The sequence below is a fragment of the Cyprinodon variegatus genome, unplaced genomic scaffold (genome assembly GCF_000732505.1).
Source record: "Cyprinodon variegatus isolate N-32 unplaced genomic scaffold, C_variegatus-1.0 Scaffold240, whole genome shotgun sequence".
In the NCBI taxonomy this organism is placed as follows: Eukaryota; Metazoa; Chordata; class Actinopteri; order Cyprinodontiformes; family Cyprinodontidae; genus Cyprinodon; species Cyprinodon variegatus.
Window position 1 is genome coordinate 947286 of NW_015150693.1, and position 25443 is coordinate 972728.

The following is a 25443-nucleotide window of genomic DNA, read 5'->3' on the forward strand; positions in this document are numbered from 1 at the left end:
GTCACTCCAGAATTGCAAATCTTGTGAAGTAATTGTGGTAAAAGGTGGTAGACTGTGCAAGCTGTTCTGACTGTTATTGAGAAATGCTTCCTTTGAATCTTACTTCCACTACATTTATCCACTGCTTTGTGTTAGTCTATAAAATGAAATCCAAATAAAAAAAAGACTGCAGCTTATTATTACAACTTAAAAAAAGGTGACAAAGTTCACAAGGATATGAATAATTTGAAAAGGTAAATCAGCAGTTGCATTTCAGAATCACAGACAAGCATAAAAGAATCTCACCTTAAGCAGCCCTCAGATTGTGCATTGCACAAATCTCAACCTAGCAACTCTTAAGGAAAAGCAAATAAAAGGGCCCTCAAGGGGCCGCTTAATGCAGCAACGACTCTTCGCACATCTAATCAAGCTTTTATAGAGCATCACTGTTTATGCGTATTAATCTATAACCCCTTCTGACAGTTTAAAGAAAAGCGAGGAATGAACTGCGTGCCGTATTGGTAGGATCCATTTCCCTAAGGTGGTCCAATCAATTGTGGGTAAGACAAAAAGTCTGTCCATAAAGCAGCAGTTGCTTACTACAGCCTGTCTGTCTGCGCCTGTCACTTGGCTATGACTCACCAGAACTTCTCCAAATCATCTCACCCTATTACCCTTCCTCTAGATTTTCTGAGACAGAAAATGTGACAGGATGAAGATTCTGCAGTTTAAAAAAGAAAAAAAAAATTATTTGGACGTTGCAAATAGTGGTTGGAGAGGAGACAATCATGTAAGCTTTCTCTCACAGGCGATTTAGGATTAGAAATGTAATAGGCTAAACATCTAAAATGGCTTTCTATGTTCTAAAGTTGCTATAAAACGATTAAGCTGATGATGGATCATATGGTATATCCTTTTTAAGCCAACATGTCGTACTCTGACCCAAATTAAAACACTTCATTATGTATTTGTTGTGATCTCTGGAAATATTTTCAGCCCATCTCCAGCTAAACACCAGCCTTCCTCCACAGAGGAGATAGATAAATAAGGGGCAGGTGGATGGAGGTAGTGGTTTGGGGGGTGCGATGAGGAGAAAGAGAAACGGCTAACAGAGGAGACAAACAGAGCGTCTTTCACATCTCTGCCTCAGTAGACAGGAGGAGTAAACTGGCAAAGACCTGGCTGCTAAACACATCTCTCTCTTTGTTGTCAGATTGCAGGCCTGAATGGGAGCAAAAGTAAAGCGACAGCAGATTGGGTGGGGGGTGGGAGTGGGATGAATGCCCAGAGGCTACTTTCAGACACTGTCAACGGCTGTTATGAGAAGGCCTTCATGTCTGTCTGGCCGCCGTCCTCAGCTCTCAACATGGTTGTTGGTCATTTACCCACGCTGGCAGGCCTGTTGCTTAGCGATCTACGTCTAAACTTGTACCTCTGCGCTGCTTTAACCAGCTTCATAAATCAAAACTTTTGAATGTAAAAAAAAAAAAAAAAGCTGCCTTAAGGAATGAACTACTGAACAGTGAATGCAGGCACATGGAAGAGCGCACCTGAGCACCCAGATTCAAGCCCTCCTATTGGGCAGGTTGATAAATACTGCACCCATTCTCCCTTAGCACTTCCTAAATGGTTATACTGCAGAAGTCATTAACGGCCGCAATGAGGCATTTTGAGGGAAGTACTGGTGGGGAGGGAGGTAGTATAGAAAAGGCCCAGCTTAATGTGACATCTTTTTTGCATCCATCTATAGGAAGGCCTAGGAAGTATAGACTGGGAAAGTGTGGTTGTGAATTTAGTCGTCTCCTGATGGTATTAAGCTTCTGAAAACTGCTGAGGGAACTAAAGTGCCAATGACATTCTTCTGGTTTAGAAGGTCTTAAATTATCAGCTAAGGGGATTTTTTTTCATTTAATGACATGAACAAGACATTTTAACTTATAAAATGTTATGCACAATCTGTTCTGCATGGTGTCCAAAACATTAAGGGTCTATTTTAAAACACAGAGGCCACTTTGGACCAGCAGATTGAGAAGTCAAGTTACCAGTAAAGACAATACCCCATTCTGCATTCAATCCTGTATCAGAGAACCAAAATATGTCTTATCAGGAAAGTTTCATATTTATTTAGCCCAGAGAGCTAGCTGTTAGCCCAGTTAGCTCTCGTGTTGGAGCTCAGACTGCTGTAAAGCGGTGCTCTGGGCAACATGACTTATCCAGTTATTGATTTAACCCCCCTAAATTATAAAGGACTTTTTGAGAAGGTCAGCCCACACAGGGCATGGATACACAAGTGCAGAATATTGAACTGAAAAAAAATGTAGTATATGTCAAATTAAGATAATAATTGGGTGAACAATTATAGAGATGCTTTAAAATAAATGGTCGTTTCAACTACTTACATTCATCTAAATTAGGCTACCAAGCATTTTAAATTATTACTTCCCAGTTTCATTTTCAGCAGTGAAGAGTTTTAACATGTCAGATGGTCTGAAAAAATGTGCAAATCTTAGATACAATTAAAATACATTATTTTACTAGAAAATTATATATTAGGGCTGTTCTTTATTTTGGGTCCAGATACTCCCTTATAAAATATAATGGATAAGGACCTCTTATAAAACTAACACAACTCTGTGCAATGCCCCCCAAGTAGAAATTTTTTTTTTCTTATTCTATAGGGGAAAAAAGGCTTTAGTCTTTTCATCTGCATAATGTCCAACAACGGTGTAAGCACCACCATAAGTAAGGTTTTAAAGACATCTGAAAAAAATAATCTCTTCATTTAATTTTTGCTTAGAAATATTCAGCCAAATCCTCTTAAACTATAGACCTGTGCATTCCTTACTCCCCTCTCTCAGTCACAGAGTAACATCAGCTGTGGTGCCAATATAACTAACTGAGGATAACTTTACAAAAATTGGTTTTCAGAACTTCCCCTCCCCCAAAAAATATCTGATTAAAAAAAGCCACACCAGCATGCAATCTTGTTGATAAAGATGGCTTAACAGCAACATATAGACAACAGGCTCTTTTAATATACTTTTTTTTTTTAAAGGTTCAGCTGGTGCATGGCAGCAGCATCAAGTGCATTGGTTGATTTCTGACTCCCATCTCCTGTAACACCGTAGGCACACCAGCGTCCTCTCCTAGGGGGGGCAGGAAGGCGAGAGCGGATTGAAATGAAACGGGGCCACAGACAAATGGGCCGCCTCTGGAGAAGAGGATGAAACGAGTGAAGCGAGAGGCGCAGGAACACACACCTGCGTCCTGACATCTGCTGACAAAGGCGTGCCCTTCTCCAGGACCACTCTGGGAAAAGCTTGCGTGTATGCGTGTGCAGGAGGGTTCGAAAAGAGGCTCCTTGTTTTGTTGTTTTTTGTTTTTTTTTTCTTTTGGAGTGCATGTGAGAGCATGTCTATACGCAAGTGTATCTGAGTGAATGTGAATGAGAACACGCAACGTGACCGGGGCTGATAACAACCTCTATTCAGGGGCCGAGTAAACACGAGTGGCTCCCAAGATTATTGCCTTGGCTGCCTTGCAAAAAACACTGGTCCATCAAACACATACACATAAATATGGTGAGCACAGAGCAGTGCTTTATTAATGCAATATTTATGAGGAACCAGAAGCATCGCCTCTGCATCTTCAACTACTTTTGCCAAAAAAAGGAAATTAGTAGTTTACCCCAAAGTGTTACATGTGAGCAGCCTAATAAAACCCTGAGTGGGGTGTGGTTTAAATTCTTAACATTTTGTCAGTAGCAAACAAGCTGAGACAAGTCTTATTTGAAGTCCAGGGATCAAATCTTAAAGTAAGGAAATGTAGCGGACAGCAGCATTAAGCGAAAAAAGCCTGCTAAACCTGAAATTGCCAGATGAACGTGTGTTTTGTCTGTTTATCACAGGGCTTAGTGCTAAAGAAGTAGTCACATCTGCTCTGTAAGGCTGGCAGGACGAGGCTGCCAAGCCGGACTTAAAAACACATTGCTTTTTTCTGTGTAGCTCTCCTGTTGACCTTGTGTGTCTGGAAGGAAGTGTGGTGAGCCCTGTCTGGCATTTTGCTGGCCATTTAAGTTTAAAATACAGTCTGTTAGTCCAAGGCGAGCACTCAGGCCCCACAGGGGAGCCAGCGTTAACTCCTCAGCCAAGGCACACATGGTCACTACTGCTTTTCTCCCCCCACAGTGTGGCTCTTTTTATGCTGTTGCTGCCTTTCCTGCTAACCTTTTCCCCTTCACTCTTTGTTCTCTCCACAAACCCAGCAATGATTCAACTATAACCATCAAGGAGGAAGCTCTCTAATCAGAACAGATCCTGTAGAGTCACTGTGGTTGTTTTAAATACAGGTTTTCTTCTTTTGGTCGAGAGTAGGTTATAGATTTATAAGAGTCAAACAAATAAAACAAAATAAGAAAATTAACCATTCTTTAATTTGGTTCACATATTTGTGTCGATTTTCAAACAAAAATAATATAAAACTATGTTGTTCTGCCCAGTTTAAGGGAATGGCAATATACCAAGCTGATTTTAGCTTGTTCATCATTACAAACACATTGAGAAATTCCCCGGTAGTGGTCGACTATCATCTTGATTTGCCCTGAACTGGTGAGAAATTCTTGCTCACCATACGAAAAACCTGGTGACGCTGACCACTGAGGGAACAAAATGAAATGTTAGCTATTTTTGCTATCAGTGAGGTGTTCAATTAAGTAGCAGAAAGCTCAGAGGTGTAAGAAAAATATCCGAAGGAAAGTATATTTTCTGAAGCATGGCAGGGGTCCCTTCAGGCTGCCACTAAAGGAGACATTAAAAAGGAAACAGGAACCTGGAGTGTAGTTATACTAGAAGAAAGACAGAAAGCTTAAAAAGTCAAGACTAATTATTTTTGCTTGGGAAATATTAGTAAACCTCTGTGACATGACTCAGTTTCTTATTGAAATTAATGCCTTATCACCACAAAAATATTATACTTCTTAATGAGAAAATGGAATTTAAAACAAAAACTTCATATCAGTAGCCATCTCAAAATCCTAATCAGTAAATCTCTTAATTAGTCCGCCTCTAATCATTTCGCCAGCATGAACCCTGCTGCTTTACAGACATGCAGGACATAGCTTCTAAAACAGTGTTAACTAGATAAGACTGATTGATGGCGCTCCTTTAATCTGCATTAACATGAAACATCACATTTTTAAAACCTTTTACATCTTCATACTTCAAACTGAACTTTGCTTTATTGATATATTTGATGGGGACAAGAACACGTCTAGAGGAGCTGGGATCGTGCTGGGAATTTACATTCTTGAGCCAGAAAAAGCAAAGCTCTACTGCGCACACAGTAAAACCACGCACATGGTTCTGTTCGGTCACGTACCTACAGATATAGGTCCCATAGGTCTTTGAGTTTTGTGGGCCTTTGTTCTGTAGCGAGGAATGAGAAAAGGATGAGGAATGAATGCAGGGGACAGTGCAGCTTGAGGTTGCGAGCGCACATTGCGATGCTAGTCGACAGACGAAACCTTTTGCTGACCCAGAGCTGAACCGCTGAACATAGAAGCACCTCATAAATCCACCCCGCTGGAAGATGAGGAATGTATTAAGTCACAGGCAGTGCTGTTGAGTCAGTCTAGGTGGCATTGCTGCCCACACAACAGTAAAGGAGCTGGAGTAAAACTTGGCCCCAGACCTGACGACTGCAGGTTTGAGGCAGACATGAAGGGCTGCACATTTCAGAGCAATGGTAATTATCTCGGGGGCAGCTCGGGTGGCGTGGAGAGCAGGGAGAGCGCCGTCACTGACCTCACACTTCAACCTGTCTGCTAAGCAGAGCATGCACGGAATTCTCCTCCCATACAAACCCAATTAAATCTCTCAAATGTCAGCAGAGACCTCAGACCCAATAAGAGGTGCCAGGGTTTGACCGCTTCCCTTAACATCCAGAGAGAGATTTGATTAAAGGAAGTCGTTTTTGCACTAGTAAGAGGTGCAAATGATAAAACATGGAGGCGCTGCGGTATACTGCTGACCTCTCATAATTTCTTCACAGTAGCCAGGTGCTTCATGGTTTAATGCAGTGGGCAGTTTTATTACTGCAGGAAAGCTGATGTGCTAAGAAGCATATTCTAGCTCCAACATTAGGGTCTAATCTCCCCAGAGGACAAAGTGAAGTAAAAAGCTGCTCGTTACTGATCCATATTGGCCATCTTAAGGGGCCCTGAGAGAGCTGTGCATGTCTTTCACTGCAGAACTGTGCCTCCTCTAGCTGGGCAGCTGGTAGGTTGTGGTGCACTCTGTAACAGTAGGAAGCCCAGGCTGAGCCTAAAAAAGGAGTTGAAGGGTGGGATTTTTTTTTCCTGGGGGGGAGGGGGGCTCGCCACAGGCATTTACCTAACCAAACACAGCTGTCAGACATGTGTGAATGTGTGCGTTTCGATATTGCAGGAGAGAGAGAGGGGATTATAGTAACACAAGCAGTCTGGCTTATACGAAAGGGAGAAAATGCCACAGAACTGTGGCTAAAACAAAACACAGTTACAGAAATGCTCCATTCCTCTCCTTTCCTCCAGGGCCCACATCTAGTGAGGACCAGCCAAAAAAGAAAGGGAGTCGAGCCCAGATAACTCTGTGTCTTATCCTAACAGGATTCAGTCTGTACACAAAGGCCTCCAAGAATAATGAAAGGGAGTTTGGGAGCACTTGAAGCAGGGTTAAGCAGCATGCACAACCTCCTCTTTTATGTGTCAAGAGTGCTATAATCCTCAGACCTAAAACAAAAGGTACTAATCACAGACTAGCAACCTAAAGACTGTTTAGTGGCGGACCTCAGCCACCGAGCCAGCATCAGAGGCATTATACCCCCTACTACTCTTCTATAGCGCTGGAACATCAGGCTGTTTGATTAAACCAATGGCTATGAATAAAAGACCCCCCCCACTCACCCAAAAAAAGCTTGTATTTCCATAAGATAGAAGAAAAAGAAAACATGTCTTACAAATTTAATTATTGCACTTTAACCTGCCTAATTTTATGAGACAGGATAGCAAAGTAGTGCATTTTAATGTGAACAGAGTCTAACCAATCACTTTCCACTTCTCACTCTTGCATAAGAAAAACATTTGTACAGTGTACAGCTGGTATTTACTGTTCTGCCTATACCCGAGCTGAGGATCTCTAAAGCCCTTCTAAAGTTAAAGTGTGTCTTTTCGCTGCTTCAGTGATTAATTCTCTTCTTTCCCACTCTATAGGTTTAAGCTTGATGTGTCTGCAAGGTCCAGGCGGACAGAATTTCTGTACCGTGCACATAGGAAATGTTGCAACTATGCAGTCAAATCAGTGTAGCAAACATGGAGAATAAGTAGCAGCTCCTACAAGCAAGGATTTTCAAATGTAAACATCTAGAGATATCCAGCGATTTAGCCCATAATAAATATCACAGCTATCAACGGATCGTGGAAAAGTTCTTAAGAAACAAACGACTGTCGCTCTTGGATTGCATGAAGAGGCTTTTAAGTTGTAAACTACTGTGTTTTCTACTTCGTCATGTGGTGTGGTGTTGTCAGCTTGGGCTTTGTGCCGTACACGCCTCCCCAACCTGAACAGAATGGGTGAAAGGCAACATAGTATAAATGCAGTAGACATTGTGAAGGGCGGCTCATTTTCTGTCAGTCACAATGCTCGTTATGCGCCAAGCATAATGAGGCCTTTAGGTGGGCTGGCTTGCCTCAACAGGTTTGCAGTAGACCCAGAATATTTTTTTAGATATTCGCTGAGCGGTGCAATAAGATAATGAGGTCTTGAATTTTTTTTTTCTATTACTTCACACTGCTTTAAACTTTTGGTGTGTAACAGAAGAGATGCATCTGTAAGTCACAGGATGGTAGCTCTTGAGGACTGGACTTGCGCACCCCTGAAATAGGGGAACTGCTGATGGGAAATCGCTGTACTGGATTCATCTTAGGGGTTTAATGCAAAGTTGATGAAGACAATTGCATGCCACACCTTTCAGATTCTTCTGTGTGTAAAGACAAGAAACTGAAAAAAAAAAAAAAAAGAATATATTTTCAATTCAACTTCACAATTACGCACTATGTGTTAATGTTTAGCAATAAAACACCAATAAAACACAACATGAAAAAAAATTAGGAAGTAAGGTGTGAAAACTAATGCAACGCATCGTATATCACCAAGTGTTCGTTAAGGAGGCTGACGTAGGGTACTGCCCATGAGTAGCGGCAGAGGCAAGTAAAGGAAAAATCCTAAAATGAATTGTTTAGGATTTTTTTAGGAGCTTTTAGGAGCTCTTGCATCATGTTGATATACCAACCACTGGATTGCATTTCCTGTTTAGTTGCCTTGCCAGTCTGGAACAGAAACACACCTTCAGTCCATCGTTTTTTTTTTTGCTTCTGCCAGCTATTTGGTTAGTTGAGGATATATTATATTATACTTTGAACAATACGAACAGGGAAGAGTAGATAATGTAATCTATCCAATCACTACTCCCCTTTCAATCTGAGCAGCACAGAAGGAGAGGAAGAAGTAGACGAGATGGTAATAAAAATACGTAGAAGGCAGGCTGGACTGCACAGATTTGAGATTTAGAGGAGATGAGTGTACCACTGACTGAGTTAACCCCACAGGCCTGTCACATCCTATTCTCGGCTTCGCTGAGCACGACACGGCTGAGGACGGAAAAAGGGTGCAAGTGCAGTCACATGCTTCTGGCAAACTCGCCAGGCTTAATGATTCGGAAGGCCAGGCTGGGCTAAATCGAACTAATTTAAGGTAGGGCCAGATGCACTTCATCAAACACAACCATCACCTGATGATTCAGTGAGTCATCTTGCTTGGAGGAGAGAATCCAAGGATGGCAAATAAGACTCAAGCCATGGAAATTAGGAGAATACATTAATCACTCCTCATGCGAGCCAACTCATTCTTGAATAAGGAGCAAAATTAAACAGGATCACATAATTTCTGTGATATGCAAAGAAACACGAACTTGACAGATGTCGATTAATTAAAGTTACAGAAAGATTTTAAAAGCAGTTTAAAAGAACTGCTGAGAGAAAACATAGCTCATTGCACAAGGGTTTTCTTGTTCCCTTGTCATTGTATTATCAATGTTTTCCCGACATATTTATTCTCTATAGCCAACATGTCTTCCACGTGACAGTAAAAGGGGGGTGGGGGGTGCAGAGAGCACACAGAAACCCCATTGTTGAAACCCGAAAACAACACAGCAGATTGTTTTTCCACTGACAAAAAAAAGAGGTCTGGTGTCTCATAGTGATTTGGAGCCGATTTACTGCCTGTGGCTTCCTAAGAGTGGAAACAGAAGCCCCCTGTAAGAGCGAGCGCAGCTCACTGGGCAGGCAGCAGAAAATGTTTTTCACATTATTCAACCGTTAGATACCACAGAGATGTTAAAGTTAGCACAACAAAAATTAGAAACTTCCACACAGAAAAGGAAAAAGCAAAAAAAAAAAACTGTACAGAGCTAACAGTTACCATACTAGTAGAATCTTACAACAAAAAACATTTTTACTAGGAGTGGGCAATTTTGTTAAATATGATACTAATGTAGATTTGAATTTTCTGAGTGTTACAGAGTAATTAATCCTAAATCAACCTTTATTGCAGATAGAAGTTGCACGTTAAAGACGCTGTCTTGATGCTTGGGTTTTTTGTTTTTTTCCCCTTCATGATCCAATGATAAAGTTACCCAAGTGTCAATTTAAGCAAAAAAAAAGAATCAATTATTAACAAATCAAACAAAGCATTAACAATAGTTTGCAAATGAAGGGAGTGGCACTGCATGCCCTTTAGATGGTCTCCTGACATTGCTGCTAAATGCACTAATGAGTCGGTTAACATGTGCAACTATCTACAAAAGAGGATTAGAGCAATTGGGGAAAAAAAATTAACAGATTTTTTAAATATTTCAGTTTAATATGGGGAAAAAGTCAGAATTCTGTGATTAAAGTCAGAATTCTGAGATTAAAGTCAGAATTATGACTCTCAGAATTCTGAGATTAAAGTCAGAATTCTGAGATTAAAGTCAGAATTCTGACTTTTTTGTCATATTATACTAAAATAAAAGTTGAAAAATCAGTTAACCTTTTATTATTTTTACAGTGGCCCTAATCCTCTTCCGTACCAATCGGCTGATGTGAATTCAAGAGGGGGAAAAAAAATATTGCTCAGCAGATTTACCGGTCTTTCTAAACCATTAAGTCACTAAGGCATTTAATTTTGGGAACTGAATTTCTTCAGTCCCATCAAATCCCCTGCTGGTTTCCAGATCACACCCTTCAGAAAACACTTTTGATCCTCTCCACACTTTGTAGTTTCTCTTGATACTGCACAATTTGTTGATATACATTTTTTTAAATTTAACTTGGGAAATAGTTTACATAGTTTTTATTTGCAATTCAATGTTTAGGAAAAAAAGTTTTTAGTTCTGTTGATATAAGACAAGGCTTTTCTATCTTTTCAAGCAGACACATTGTGTTTAAGAGTGATGCTGACATTAGGCAAGACATCTTATCAATACAAGGATGGCTGCATGTTTGTGACTGTACCTGAGCAAATAAAGGCACCTTTAGTGCCAAGTAGGATTTAAAAAGAAAAAACAACCTTTAACCGAGGTTGGAGCAAACAGTCTGTTATCTTTGGTCAAAAAGCATTGTTTAGAGGCTTTTAGTCAATGATGGATGCTGAGCTACATGCAGGAAACTGAGTTGCACTACAACTTGTTAAAGCTTCTGAAAAAGACAGAAGCTTGTGATGTTAAAGGGGTCATAGAATGATTATATAGGGTATTTGGTCCTTAAGGTCTCAGAATAGGGTGTGTAACATTGGTTGGGCCCACCCCCCCAAAAAAAATAAAATAAGTGTCCCCCTTTTCAGAAACCCAAATCTGGTCACCATAGATTTGCATTGCCATCAACAGCTTAGCGACAGCTTCATACTTACAGCTTGCGGTTGTGATGGCCTTACAGTCGGAACAGCCCCTCGTTTCAGTAAAAGAAGTTTGGCAAATCCTGCTTTGAACTGTCCAAGATTTTGAAATCCGATTGCGGTAAAATGTTTACAGCAAATGAACAGCTGAGCATCAAACTATGAACGGATCTTCTGATAGACAAAAATAATCCATGCCTGTTGAGTTTTCGGATCTTTGGGAAAAATTTCCTATTTCGCCGTGCAGCCTGGAACATTGCATTTACACCCGTGGTTCTGGCTCATTTTCAATAGAGAAACTACCTGCTTTGTAATTCTTGTAGAAGTAAACCCAACCGAAGGCTAAACAGCTAAACTGGTGTCTTACATCTACCTCTATTCATGTTCTTGGGCCAGTGAACCAGTGAGCTGGTCTGTATGTCGATTTCGGGGCGTGGTAAAAGTACAGGCCAGAACCAAATAATGCACCGTCCCTGAATTGATATCAATTCTGGGCTTCGTTTGAGTTCGCCCGTTTTATGGTGGAAGTTTAGAATTGTGAAATTTGCAGAGAAATTATGTGTCGATGGGGTTTGAACTTCTCTGTACGTCCATTTCACCCACTGAACTATCGTTATACATCTATGATAATGTAAACTCAGTTTTGCATTCTATGACCCCTTTAATAAAGGAAATTAAAAAAGCAAATAATGAACCAACAGCACCTAAATATTAATACGTGTAGGTGTTGTAGTTGTTGTAGTCATAACTGTCCTATTTTGTAGTAGTAAAGGAATTGGAAGGTAATGGGCAATACTAACATGAGTAATGTGAAAGTGTGGTGCAACACATTTTATAGCTGGTAAACTGTTTTGATGAAAGACGTCAATTTTTCTCTTAAAAAACATTTTCCTGGACTGAAACTCAAATGTCAACCAAGAGCTAGATAGAACCAGCAACAACCGGTCCCAGTGATTTGAGTTACATAAAGAAATATGGTGCAAAATAGGCAGTAAAAATTTAATTGTACCAAGGTGTTGCTGAATAAATTTCAATTGAGTGGATTTCTGTTTGCAATGTTATAAAACAGGTTTTTTCAAACCTTTTCAAAGTGAATCCAAGGTTTGTATTTTAATTCAGGATAAAGGTCATTCAATTCAGTGTGCATGTCTACCATATTTCTATGCAATAAATCTACCCCTAAAGGCAAAAAAGGATGATTATATATTTTGGATCTTTATTAGAAAGATTCCTTTGCCCAATCATTAAAAAGTGTAAAGCATTGAAAAAAGAAAGTACTGAGTAATAATTGGTAGATTGAGATCTATATGAATTTTCCCTTGCAGAAATTGTAATATTCTCTTCGTATAGTAAATCCATTTGATGACTACAGTTTTATAAAAACTGCCTGCAGAAGAGTGAGATCTAAACAAACTCAATACAACCCACAATAAAAAGTTTTTGGATAAGAATATCTGTAATGCAACCCATTAATATAACAAAAAGGCACCGTGATTACCAGCTCAACAGGAAAGTTTTGATAAACACTAGGAATAACAGTAAACCCAGTCCATATCCTGATATCGATCACAAGACAGCAGCCAAACTTCTTGAAAAACAAGAGGCCGATTGTTTTAGTGCAGGACATCTCCTGTTCAATCTCTATAGACGCCATTAATTCTTTATGGTCCACTGCTGCCTAACCTTGTATATATGGCCTCTCAGCAAATTTTCTCATCTTTTGAGCTCAGTGATGCTGACGAACCAAGGATATACGAGAGGTGTCTTTGAATCGCATTGTAACACACGACCCTATATGTGTCTTATCCCCACGGGTCACAAGTTTTCCATGAGATAAACATTTCATGAGTCCCTGTAAACATGCAAGGGCTACAGATAGTGAGAGAGAAAAGGAGAGCTGTGGACACTGTGTGCGAATGATGTGTCGGTGTGAGACGTCTGAAGCTCTTTGCAAGACATGGTGATTCACCGAGCTTCTCAGCTGATGCGTAATAGCATTAAAAAAATAATAAAAAAAAACACTGATGGTATTATCTGTGGAGGGAACACACGCAGAACAGAGGCAGACAGGGACACGGACCAAAAGGAAAAAAAAATATGGAGAAAGAAAGGAAGGGAGACAGCAAGTAGCTCTGCAAGGCTAATCAGATTGTATAGATTTGACCAAACAACAAAAAAGAAGGTCTCCTTTTGTCCTCCAAAATGCCTGGAGGTGTGTGGGCCAATGTGTAAGGGGAGGAGGGGTCAGCACACATTATTCAGTGCCTACATGGGCCAAGACCATTGTTGTTGTGTCCTCTTACGAGACACGGTCAATGCCAGATTGAAATTGAAATTGATTGGCTGCCACGTAAATCAGTGAGCGAAAAGGATGTGGAGTGTGTTTATGGGGTGTAAGGACCGGCAGGGTTTGACATGTAGGATGACTAAACAGCATCCTCTCAAATACAAGTTAAATAAGCACAATTTTAAAGATTCATTATAAACATACAAATTAACAGTATTTTTTTTTTTTTATAAAATCTCCATAAAAATGATTAATGCAATCATTGTTAGTTATGCTTTTTTTTTTTTTTTTTTTGGTTAATTGCATTTCTAACAAAACCAAAATTTTCATAATGCAATAAATTTAAAAAATATAAAAAAGATAAATGAAAGATGAAGAACGCAGGATTGGATCCTACTTAACAAATCTAAGGAGGTCCCTCCACTCCAGTCACCCTCAACTGACAGGAATCCAGACGACATGGACATATATTAAAATTAAAAACTTGGACCGTTTACAAATGCGCTCGTGAATAATTCAGAATGCCCTACATTTGGTGTTAAATATGCAGTATTGCCGCCAGCTAAAATCTCTTTTTTTTTTAAACCGAGGCCACAGCCTTTACTCATCTATATCTGAGCAGAGAAACACTTCTGCTCCACATAGAGGCGAGCAGTCGTGATCTAGTCTAGAGTTTAGGAAAGGGTGTAATTTTTCCTCCTAGATTTGTTGAAGAGGAAGGAAAAAGATGATCCCCACCCTGCAATTTACCGGGGGATTTTGTGGCCAACACCCTAGGTCACATCCTCTGATCCTGCCGTATGTAATCCAGGATCTTGGGTTCATTGAGTCCCAAAATAAAAAAACCTGCTGCCACAGATCAGGAAACAAACATCCATTTATGTAAATGCAATTTATTATCCTCTTGTCAGACAGTCAAAAATGACTCTGAAAACACCATTACCAGGAAACCTAATTCAATATATTAAAAAGCTAATATAAAATTATTTTAATCTTTTTGAAAATGCTTCGAGTGTAAATTTGGAATGGTCCAGTCACTAAAACAAAGCTGTACAAAAGCTAAATAAAGCTACAGTTTTAAAACCTCCAAAATACTGTGAGTGAGACACAAGTTAAAATGCAAGTCTTTGTTTTAAAGACTTTTGAAGATCATTTGTTAAATACAGTAAATGAAAAAGAAAGTTAATACAATACCTGCAGTACAAGAGGTTCTGGGTTGAATGCCAAAGTCATCAACAGCTGCATTCTCTCTGTGTCCTTCAAGTTCTTTAGAAGGAAGCTGCCTGAGTCTTTAGTTTCAGCATATCTTCGCACCACACGGTCCAGCAATCTCTGTGAAGGGCAGTGCACCAGGTCCGACCAGCCCTCCACCACACCTGGAGTGAGCAAACGAACGTCTCCGTTGATCCGGGCAAACTCTGTCTTGTACATGGCCTGGATGAGGTCACAACGAGGTCTGCCTGTGGCTCTCTTGCAGATTTTCTGGTCAATTTCGGCCAGCTCCTGGTTGGAGCCGAGCCGCTTGAGCACCACACGTCGCGTGCCCTCCCTGGGCTCTCCGTACTGCGCAAAGAAAACGTTCTTAACGTTGAAGACGTCAAGAAACCTCAGACGACCCCAGGTCTCAAAGGAAACCTGACCGTTCATGAACTTGCGGCACCAGCTGGTGCCAAAGCAGGCAGGACACTTGTTAAGGTTAATGAACCGTCTGTCAGTCAGCTCATTCTTTTGGAAGGAGGCAAACAGGTTGTGGGTGTTCATCAGCAAGATAACAGACAAGCCCAGCACTAACAGCAGCTTCAAACAGCGGTACAGTCGGCCCAGTTTGAGAGGCAGAAACCGCAGCATGTTGGGAATGGGAAGGGAAGGTGGGGTACTAAGGGATGGGGAATAGGAAGGGTACCAGATTAAATGTCAGGGAATAACCCTTAATGAATGGGTTTCATGGTGCAAAGAGGAAAGTTGTAGAGCTGCAGGAGGGGACAAGGTTGACATAGCTGCCCACTGCCGGTCTCTGGCTGCGGTGAGGGAGTCATCTTCTCTCTTCCTGGAGTTTGAGAGCCCACTTGAGCCAGCAGTTCTGAAATTAAACAGAGAGAGAAAAAAAAAAAAAAAAAAGAGAACTTATAAGTAATGGTAAAATAAGGGGGAACCGTGTAATTCCACCACTGTCATTTAGGAAAGAGAAAAGTTTGAAAAGTGGTTATTTGAAATCAACTTCCCAAAGTGTAAAGCACAAAAAAAAGAAAAAAATTAATAAATAAAATGCTCCCTGGCAAATGAAATTGTCTCACAAATGTGAATTGCTTGGATTATTTAGGAGATTTCATTATTTTTTTGGGACAAAATTAGTTGGCCCACAGCCAATGCAATAAACCTGCCTGAGCCATTGGAGATCTCTACATTTTAAGCTCCTTCTTACATCCCACTGCGAGACAAATAAAAGAAAGAAAAACAGAAAATGGAGTGTCAGAGATCAAATTAGGAGGAAATCTACAACTCTCATTAAAAACAAAAATGAACACACTCGGAGGAGGATTCCTCACAGGAGCTCTCACAAAAACTCATCACTTGTCCTCCTCAGGAAAGGCAAAATAACTTGCAGCCTGCTTGCCTCCACAGTTACGCTGTGCTCAGTAATTTTTATTTTTTTTTTTTGGGGGGGGGACTTGCTATGCATTGTGAAGAAAGTCACGCTGTAAAAAAAAAATCTAACCTTTGATCAGAGCTGCCCCACTTCCTTTTAATCACACTTTGAAGTGGTTCCTTGGAAAGAAAAAAAAAAAAAAAGTCTGGTGTCACTGGAATAACGTTTCTGATATTGTGGGAGGGCTGTGAAAACTCCCCCTAAGCAAAGTGATGTCAGCAGAGGACTGAAACTGTAAGAGGAAAGCACCACAGAGATGAAAATACAGAAGGAGAATGAAAGCTCTTAATAGAATACCCCTGATGAAGACGTTCTAGACTCCCCAATCAGCTTTTTAGCAAAGAGTCTTATAAGGCGCTTTGAGAAAGACAAAGACTCAGGCCACGCAAATTAGCCGTTTTCAATTAGAACTCATTAGGAGACCTCTATTAGGACCACTGACTTCAGAAGGCATGGCTAACGAGGAGGCCCACTAGTGCCATTAACGGCTAAGTCAACAGGCTCCTTGGATTTTCCTGAAAGATCGAAGCAGCTGAGATTTGTAAAGACGAAGTCTGAATACAGGGAGCAGTTCTGAGAGACTTGCGCCTGCTAAGAGTCAGATAAGAGCAAAAAGTGCTTACTCTTGCGTCTCGTATCTGTCTGAGAAACACCTTGATCAAATCAGGACAACATGAATAATGTAAAAATATAAAGTATTTAAAATTTGGAGGCAAGAGGCAGTTAAGCTGTGCTATTTTAAAAGGCAAAGAATGATTCAAGCAGTTTAAATATCCTTCTCTAGACCATAAATAGGAATTTTTTCTTTTATATCTTTTAAACAGAGAAAAACATTTGAGTTATCTAATTTTTTTAAAACAAATTAGGTCAGGGTCTTTATTTAATAAAGCAGAATACTATAATTATCAAGAACTTCTTAGTTTTTTTATTATGATTTTTGCAAAGGAAAAATGAAGGGGCATTTTTCCATTTTTTAAGAGGGCCCCTTACCTAAAACATAGAGCAGAGTTATAAAAATAGTTAGTCTTACGTCAACAAAAACAGAACCAGTGTGATAAAACACTAAACAACAATAACTAAAAGAAAGAAAAAACCCTATTCAGAAAATATTTTAGCAATTATGATGCTTAGATGCTTTGCAACTACCAGCTTCACTACATTTCATTGGGGTTTAAACAACGGGTTGAGAAAAAAAAAAGTTTCACAATGTTTCACAATGTGTTTATTTGAAGGAAATTGATAAAGAGTTTTAATTTTTTCAAACCTGTAAAGAGCAGCCTTTTTGTTTTTATAAGCAATCTTACTTGTACTACTTCTAATATCAGATTTCCAGGTAATTTATTAAGACTTGTTTAAAGCTTTAAATATTTCATGCTGCATTACTGGATTCTTGAACCGGTCAGAGCCAATGGGAATAGGTACAACATATTAGAGGCAGCAAAAAACCCAGAGTATGGGTCCTGGTTGTTCACCTTGTAGTGGGGTCAATTTCTGAACATAACCCGTGTTCTCCACATCTATGGTTCTAAACGTTTAGAAATTTGAAGTCATTATATACACAAAAGTGATTTTAACAAACAAGAAAAAGAAATCCACTTCCTCTGTTTGAAAAAGTGTGTTTTATGAAAAGTGTCAGGCCGAGCGGGCAATGCCCACTTTTCACCTTCTGTTTAAGATCAAATGTGGTCCACCATCTTTTTTCCTAAATCTAAAACAAGTTACTTATATTGTTTTTCTTAAACAAATAATTTAGTCATACTGCTCTTTAAACAAAGAAGATGCAATTTAAGGGTCTATCAAACATCATGGACTATTCCGGAAATATGCTTATTGACACAGATGTGCTATACCAGTGTATCTATTTTGGGTGTTTTTAAATGTCACAATTTCTGTGCACAACAAAGCTTATAAAGTAGTAGTTAGCTTTAAACTGCTCTAAACACAGCTTATAATACACTAGAGATGCACCAATGAAATATTAATACCTGTATCAGTCAAGATACTGAAAAAAATTAAATAAAATATACATCAGGTGCAGCGAAAATGGGCCAAATTTATAGGGGAAGATTTATTCAGTCTATTTCTATAATACATTTAAAATGGGCTTAAAATCTCTCGAACAGCAAAGTTTACCCCGCTTACAGGCCTTTGATTTAGTAAATATAGTTACTTTTAACCCTTACAGCTGCTATAGCTACCAATGCGTGCAGGCGTACATTGTGCGCCCATTACTAAAATTTTAAATTGTACGCCCTGTTTTTGGGATAAATGGCTTTGTTTCACCCTAAATTTCCCTCAGAATAAGGTGGAATATCTAATATCCGTATTGATAACTTCATTTGCGGGAACAAGCATGTTTTTTTGTTCTTTGAGACAATAGTGTCCGTGGAATGGGGTAAAGCAGCAGCTGATGTAAATGACATCTGGGGAGGACGGCGGGATGGGTACTAAATCCGCAGCAAACGTCACACAGATGTAGGGATGGAAATCGAAAACCGGTTCCTGTTCAGATTCCTGTTCCAATTCCATGGCACCGTTTGGCAGCTCGCTTAACGATTCTCTTAACGGTTCCAGGCAGCACCAGAGCATAGCGCAGGGCAGCACAACTTACGTCACCTTTTTTACGCAAGTTACGCACACGGCATTCAGTAAGCAAGTACGACGTAACCAGGCTTAAGTCTAGAAAAGCAAAACAAAAAAATTGCATCCCATCAGGTAAAGCGCTCGAAAGTTTGGCTTCATTTTAAGGAAGAGAAAGATGGCAACAAGGCGCTTTGAAATCATTGCAAAGTGGCAATTACATCCGCGAGAGGAAATACATTCAATATGCAGACAGACCTGCGCACACAACATGGCATACATTTTAACGAATGCCATATTTTTGATGCTTCCGAACAGAAGCTAAAGTTACGACCAGCATGGCAGGCAACTCTGGTGGTTAGTAGCTAGTTTTATATCACTGGCTGAGCTTAATGTGGTTCCTAGTAAATCATATGCCTTTTCTGGAAATAAACCAATTTTCTATCTCTCTTTGGGGTTATTAAACACGCTACGAAGTTGCTCCGCAGTTCAGGGAGCTAGAGAAAGGTATATACATATTACTTAGGGTTGTCACGATCTTAAACTCGATACCACAAGGATAAAAACAAAGACTCCAAAATTCAACAGAAATATTTTCATAATAAACAAAATGCAATAAATAAAGAAATAAATACAATAAACAATAAGAACAATATTTTGAGGTTGGATGCTGTGCACAACATTAAGCAAGCTTGATAAAAATCTTACAAAATTAAAATTGAGTGTTCCTTCCTTGGTTATGTTTTGCAGACATAACAATGACACTAGCCAAACAAGTTAAGAAACAAAAATAATTCTCAGCAGCGGCACCTGTAACAAAAAAAGTCTGAAACTGAAAAGTGCACAGAATTATTCAATCACACAATGTTCAGAAAGTGGATTTTCCTCTATTCTGCACTTTAGATGAATGACTGTTTAGGTGCCACTGGTGGCAAAAAGCTCTGAGGCTCTGAAATAGGTCCTAGAAGAGAAACCAAACCCTTTTTGATCAGATGCTCTTTTACGAGGTCAAAAGGCATACTAGGCAGTTTTTGCAAATTTGACTGAAACAGATTCTATGCTTCATCAGATTCAGCCAAATTCATTCTTAAGGAGCCTCAGTGGCATTTGCAAGAGCAGAAACTTTAATAGATTCAGAGTCCAAACCACAATTAAAGCAGGTCATGTGGTTCCGTTTGTAAATACAAATACTCTATAAACTCCTCAACCTACCATCTAAACAACATCCAAGGGGAAGCAGAGTCAATGTCTCTGCAGTTTCGAAAGCAAGGATGTGATGATAGAGAAGTTTAGGGCATTACGCAAAACATTTGCAAGATGACAGAAATATTGCATTAACATTTCTTTTCCTTTCAAATACATTGAAGTGTTTTGGCTGTCAAAGGAGACAGTAAGGAAAGTTTAAGGTTAACAAATACTTTTGCAAAAGTTCAACAGAATTCACAAGGATGTGCTTGCTTTTTTGCAGCAGGGATAAGAGAGGAAGCTGATTGCTTGAGAGGAAAACCGTATATCCTGCTGCTCTTAAAGCCCGATTCAAGTGCCATTTAGTGTTTGACAGAGCTCCAGAATCTGGGGAGCGGATATGACATTTAAGTAGGATGAACTAAAGGCCCACAAAAAACATGAAGTTGTTTCACCTCCCTCTTCATTAGAGAGAAAGAGAGACAGTCGGGACGAGCTGAATCAAGAGCTGAACATCACTGACTAATGAGGTGCGGAAGGTGACAAGTGATACAGGCGGTTATTTGGCATATTACTTAAAGGCTTTATGTAATTTAAGCAAGACCAAACTGTACAACTGAATGAGGCTGCAAAATTATTACAGCCCTCAAGTACGGTAGTTTTATATCCAGCGTTTTCTTTTTTTTTTTTTTAAACCTTTCAGATTTAGTCATCGTTTGGTTTCTCAGTCAGATATTTAAGATCAAACAATTTCATTTACTCAGGCAAAGATAACCCAAACAGACACAAAGAGCAGTTTTTTAAATAACTATTCACTAGGGGTTCAGGAAATTATTTTCTAAAATCATTGCCCCTTTGAATAAATCCATGTTAAGCTGTAAAATTAGAACGTACCATCGCTGTTAGACTCCAGTGAAGCGTAGGAATAACCACTATCCACAAACATTACACCAAGAGTGCAATAAGGACTCATTCCAAAAAATATCTTCAGATCCCAAAATATTTTCGGGAAAAAAATTTGTGGATACAACTATTTTGCAAAGCAACAGTTTAACTTTTTGGAAGGCGTGAAATACAGTTGTTAAAAATATACTTTTTAAAGTAATGATATTAACAAGTGCTTTGCTCTCTCTGCTTTTTCTCACAGTAGCTTCATCTGGCCTGTTCCTGTGTCTGTAACACCATCCTGTAGAGAAATATCAGCTGTGCCATCAACACCCTTGTTTATAGATGTTTGAGATCAGCCTGTTTTTTTAAGTGTAGTCCTGTTTCTCTGACTAGGACTGGCTGGATGTGATGTCTTCATCCTCTAACATCGGGGCTGGCTCGGAGTTCGTCTTCCTAGCTGTGTGTTTCCTGGACGGAGCCGCCTGCGGAGCTGTTTTACAGTTGCCTTTTGTATCTCTGCTTCTTTTTCTATGTCTGCTTCTGTCTCCTTGAACCCCAGACGGCCTCAGCAGTTTGCAACTCACACTGACTCTGCTTTTGCTGGAGTTTTCTTCCCATTAAAAGGGACTTTTTCCTCTCCACTGTCACTTCAAGCATGCTTAGTTTGAGGAAAACTTTGAATCAATTTGACTGTATGATCCAGTTGAATTGTAAAGTGCCTTGAGATGACGTGTTGTGAATTGGCGCTATATAAATAAACTGAATTGTAGTACAGTTTCCATATTTCTGCAATTGTTCGTTTTAGATTTCTAGATTATTTGCATATTTAATGAATATTGTCAAATTGTGTTGCTGAGAAAGCATGTTCCATGTTGAGAGTTTTTCATTTTGGTAAAAATATTTTCTTAAATTTTATCATTATTTTATTTCTTATCCCAATGGTATAGAGAATTTTACTGTGTACCGATATATAGAGTTTAGATTTTTTGGCATCTTGACAACCCTCGTTCATACTTTAAATCAACGATAAAAGTGAAAAGTGAGAGAATCACACCATTCCACAGGTTACACAAGGCAGTGCTACTGCTACTCTAACAGAACCCAGACCAGACTTTGTCACATTGATACCTTAGCGTAAAGGGATAAAAAAAAAAAAAAAAAAAGGTGCTGCTATTCCTCTGCAAAGTTTAATCTTTTAATTATTTCAACAAGGACTCTACTTGGATAGCATCCAGACAAGACATTTGTTCCACTACACATTTCTAGTATCTAGGAAATGACAATTCCTTTATACTTGTTATTTATTCCTCTTAGCATTTAATGGCACTACTGTGACAATGCTGTCAGCTTACTAAAAGCATAATGTGTCATTTCACCTCAAGATGTTGTCTGCACACAAATGAGAAGCTACTCTGCCTTCAAAAGCTCAAAGTTGTTCAGGAGTACAGTTTTTCCATGAAAACACTGCATTTTGACATTAAAATATGTTTTAAGCAATAAAAACGAAATAATGATAATGAGAGATATAAATACAGATTGGCTGCAACTTAAGAGACATATGCAGATCTCTAGTAGAGAGACAACCTTTATGTTGCTTAAATTACAGAGAGTAAAAGAAATGATACATAGGATCGACCTGAAGAAAAAAAAAAAACCATCATGTGTGGGAAATTCACACATGACATACAAGTAGTTGCCACCTGGTTAATGAAAAGCAGATTAGACATCAAACTTGATTGGGTTCACTAATCATTAGAGTGATGGGTTAATTTACATCCTCCCCGCATCCTGTTAATGCAAAAGATGTGATGTGTTAACATCCTTAATATATTGTCATTTACGTCTATAAATCTTACACTTGGCTCCTCTATAAACCCTACATTTGTGGCAATATCAGGCAGAGAATATATATCAACCTAGTGGCTAATAGATAAACATTTCCTGTAGCATATGGTCGCTGAAGTTTAAATCAAGATTAAATCAGTCAGTTAATTGAAAGCATAATGTGGTAATATAATACAGATATTTTATTTATTCATTTTCCTGCAAGTTAATTCTAGCACCTATTCATTGATATCACTTACCATCTGCAGCTATAGGCAGCCCCTCGACATTTAACGGCACCCTTTCAAAAGAGAAGAGATGCACTTAAAAATTCACCAGCGATCGAGTCGGTTAACTTACTGCCTTATCAGTGTCGAGTATATACAGCGAGTAGGGAACTCTAAACTCCAATATTTTTCGTGCCGATAACACTCTTTTGTTTGGATGGCGATTACACAGAAAAAAAGAGTAATCTTTAACCTTTATATTACAACCCAAAGATAGACAAGACAAAGACAGAAAATTTACATATGTTGCAACTATCCTCCAGATAGTTATTATAAGCTTCTGCATGATTTCCTAATATCCTGCAGTCTTTCAAGTACCTTTGTTTAACTAACAAAAAAAGACTCATATCAGAGCTTTAAGAACATGGAATACCAATAAATGTTAAGCTGGAAGCCAGTGGATGGGACTCATTGAACCACATGTGCAGAGTTAAAGGCATACTGTGAGGCACTCAAGGGGCAAGGTCACCAACTGTAGTTTTTGCCTGAAATAAAAATCACTTTAGGCTCCTAAGGAAAGCCAGATGCTTTGATTTCAAGCACAGATGTTATGCACAAGAATATGGGGGCAATAACATTTAAAGCCCTGTTTTCTTTTCAGACAAACCCAACAGTGCCCACAGAAAACTTGTGCTTCTAATTAGTCAACCCCACACTACTGCTCCCCCATAGAGACTCTGAGATAAAGAGAGAGGCAAAATATCAGGAGGAGGACACTATCATCAATTTAGCTCTCATCGTTAAAAACAATCCACCTAAGTTGGAATAAATAAAAAATGGATATGTTTATCGGCACATTTACCCTGAAAAGTACATTGGTGAGCAGTTTGGAAGCAAAGAGGGGAAATCAAAAGGGTGCCTGACTCCTCATGCATTGGAGATGAGTCTCGCATGGAGAAGATTCCAAGTTTGGCAGATGTTAAGAGCCACAAAATGGCTCATTACTGGGACAGAAAAAGGCACAAGATAAAGCAACAGGCTCCGTGGAGGCTTGAAACAGAATGACAAAGGTCGACACAGTTGAAGACGACAGAAAAATCTAACATTTCACTTTGCATTAAACTTATATTCTGAGAGAATAACTGATAAGATGGAGAGGTTTAAAATGAAAACATTCCTTCATTTTTTTCCAGCCTGCTCTTGTTTTAGATAATGGGGCATAATGGGAGGTTGATGGTAAGAGAGGGTTTTCTTTTGAGGCTTATAAAGGGTTAAGGTATAGTGGAGGATTTTCGTGAATTTTAAAAAAGACCCACCCTCTCCAATTAAAAATAAATGCACATGCACAACCCTGCACCCGTTCAGGAAAGGGAACGCCTATTAAATGCGTGCGAGAGCATGCACCAGCCCATATCTCCTCATGCAAGCTCTGTTTAAAAGTTGCTGTTTTCATCGATCATAAAAGCTTACTTTCCAAAAGAAGATTTGCACATTTTCAACTTTGTCAGACTCCCCACCGGTAACTGAAAATACGAGCACATAGGACAGCCTTACGTAAACATATCACCAGAATGATTGACAGCTAGGAGGAACACTTATTTTGATGATCCAACCGGAAAATGAAAATCTCCCACTATACCTTTAACTTCATTGCGCAGACATGATGCCAAGCTACACAAAAAAATGCTAGATTAATTAAATTGGAAATGCAAAAGAAGGGTGCATACAGTTATAAAGATTCAGAGAATTCAAGAAAAATACATATTTAATTAAAATCCAAGCATTATTCCTCCTGCGACTGATATCAGAAAAGCTGTTTTCCTCTTTCTGACAGGACGCACACACAAACACACCAATGTCTGCTCGGGAGGCTGCCGGTATTATCACAAAGCTCTAACCAAAGCTCGGGGAAAAAGCCTACTCTCTACCCCCCCTAACTTCCAGTTCCGCTGCACGGTGCGCCTCTCGCTGTGGAAACAAACTACTGTAGCCAAGGTTATCGAATGGGGGCGAGTCGATAATGTTGTATCACAAAAACTGTTTTCAGCTACAGCAAACATGTGGGACAGTTGGGGACAAGCCAGTGCATCGTTCTCCCGCTTCATGGAAAAATTAAGACCCGCAAATACCTGCACCAATTAAAGGCATCACTTCAATGAACATCAATCTATTCATCACCTCCTCAAAGCAGAGAGCAGAGGGTTTTATGGGAATATCAATAGTTTATGCTTTTGGAACAAAAGGACGCAGCAAATCAAAGGCACAGACAGATTTGGATTGAAAAACAGATGTTTGTTTTGTTTGATTTAGCTAACAGCATGTTTCACATCCCACATCCCTCTGCTGGATTTTGAAAAGCAGTCCATTGATTTAAATCTATGCAGAAGTCAAGAGAAATGCATCAAGTGTGGCAACAGCATTGACTAAGAACAAGCCGTTGAAAGATGCAGCAATTTAAAGTTAAAAGATTGAAAAAAATATTTGGAAACACCTGATTGATTATCTGACATTCCTAGACGTGAACCTCCGTCTGCTGAAGTTGTTGCTTTAGCTTTGGTCTGAAAAAAAAATAAAATAACACTGCTTCCTTAGGAGCTTTAAGGCAACAATTACAAAACGAACCCCCAATGAGCAATCAGAAACATTCAAATCAACCACCAACAGGACGTCTTAAATGAACCTTTTACATAACTACAGTCATATATTTTCCTGTTAGAAAATAAAAATCTTTCTAAAAGATGTTAAAAAGTTTAACCAAAATAACTTGCTTAAATTGAAAACTTTTTAATGATCAATTTTACAACTTAAGACCTTTAAATAAAAGGACCTCAGGCCTTTATTTTTCAGATGAAACGGGCAACT

General features: G+C 39.2%; 1 protein-coding gene across 2 annotated transcripts in view; it reads right to left on the reverse strand.

Moving 5' to 3' along the window:
• The window catches only part of LOC107089137 (chromosome unknown open reading frame, human C3orf58), a 42068-nt gene that overhangs the window by 14580 nt on the left and 2045 nt on the right, over positions 1-25443 (reverse strand). Inside the window, exons 2-3 of one of the 2 annotated variants that reach the window (XM_015381732.1) lie at positions 15947-15996; positions 14425-15310 (exon numbers count right to left, since the gene is read on the reverse strand). In XM_015381732.1, the coding sequence (XP_015237218.1) occupies positions 14425-15078 (654 nt within the window). In that variant the 5' untranslated portion in view covers positions 15079-15310; positions 15947-15996. The remainder of the gene's footprint in view (positions 1-14424; positions 15311-15946; positions 15997-25443) is intronic. The other variant, XM_015381731.1, reaches the window with a different exon arrangement.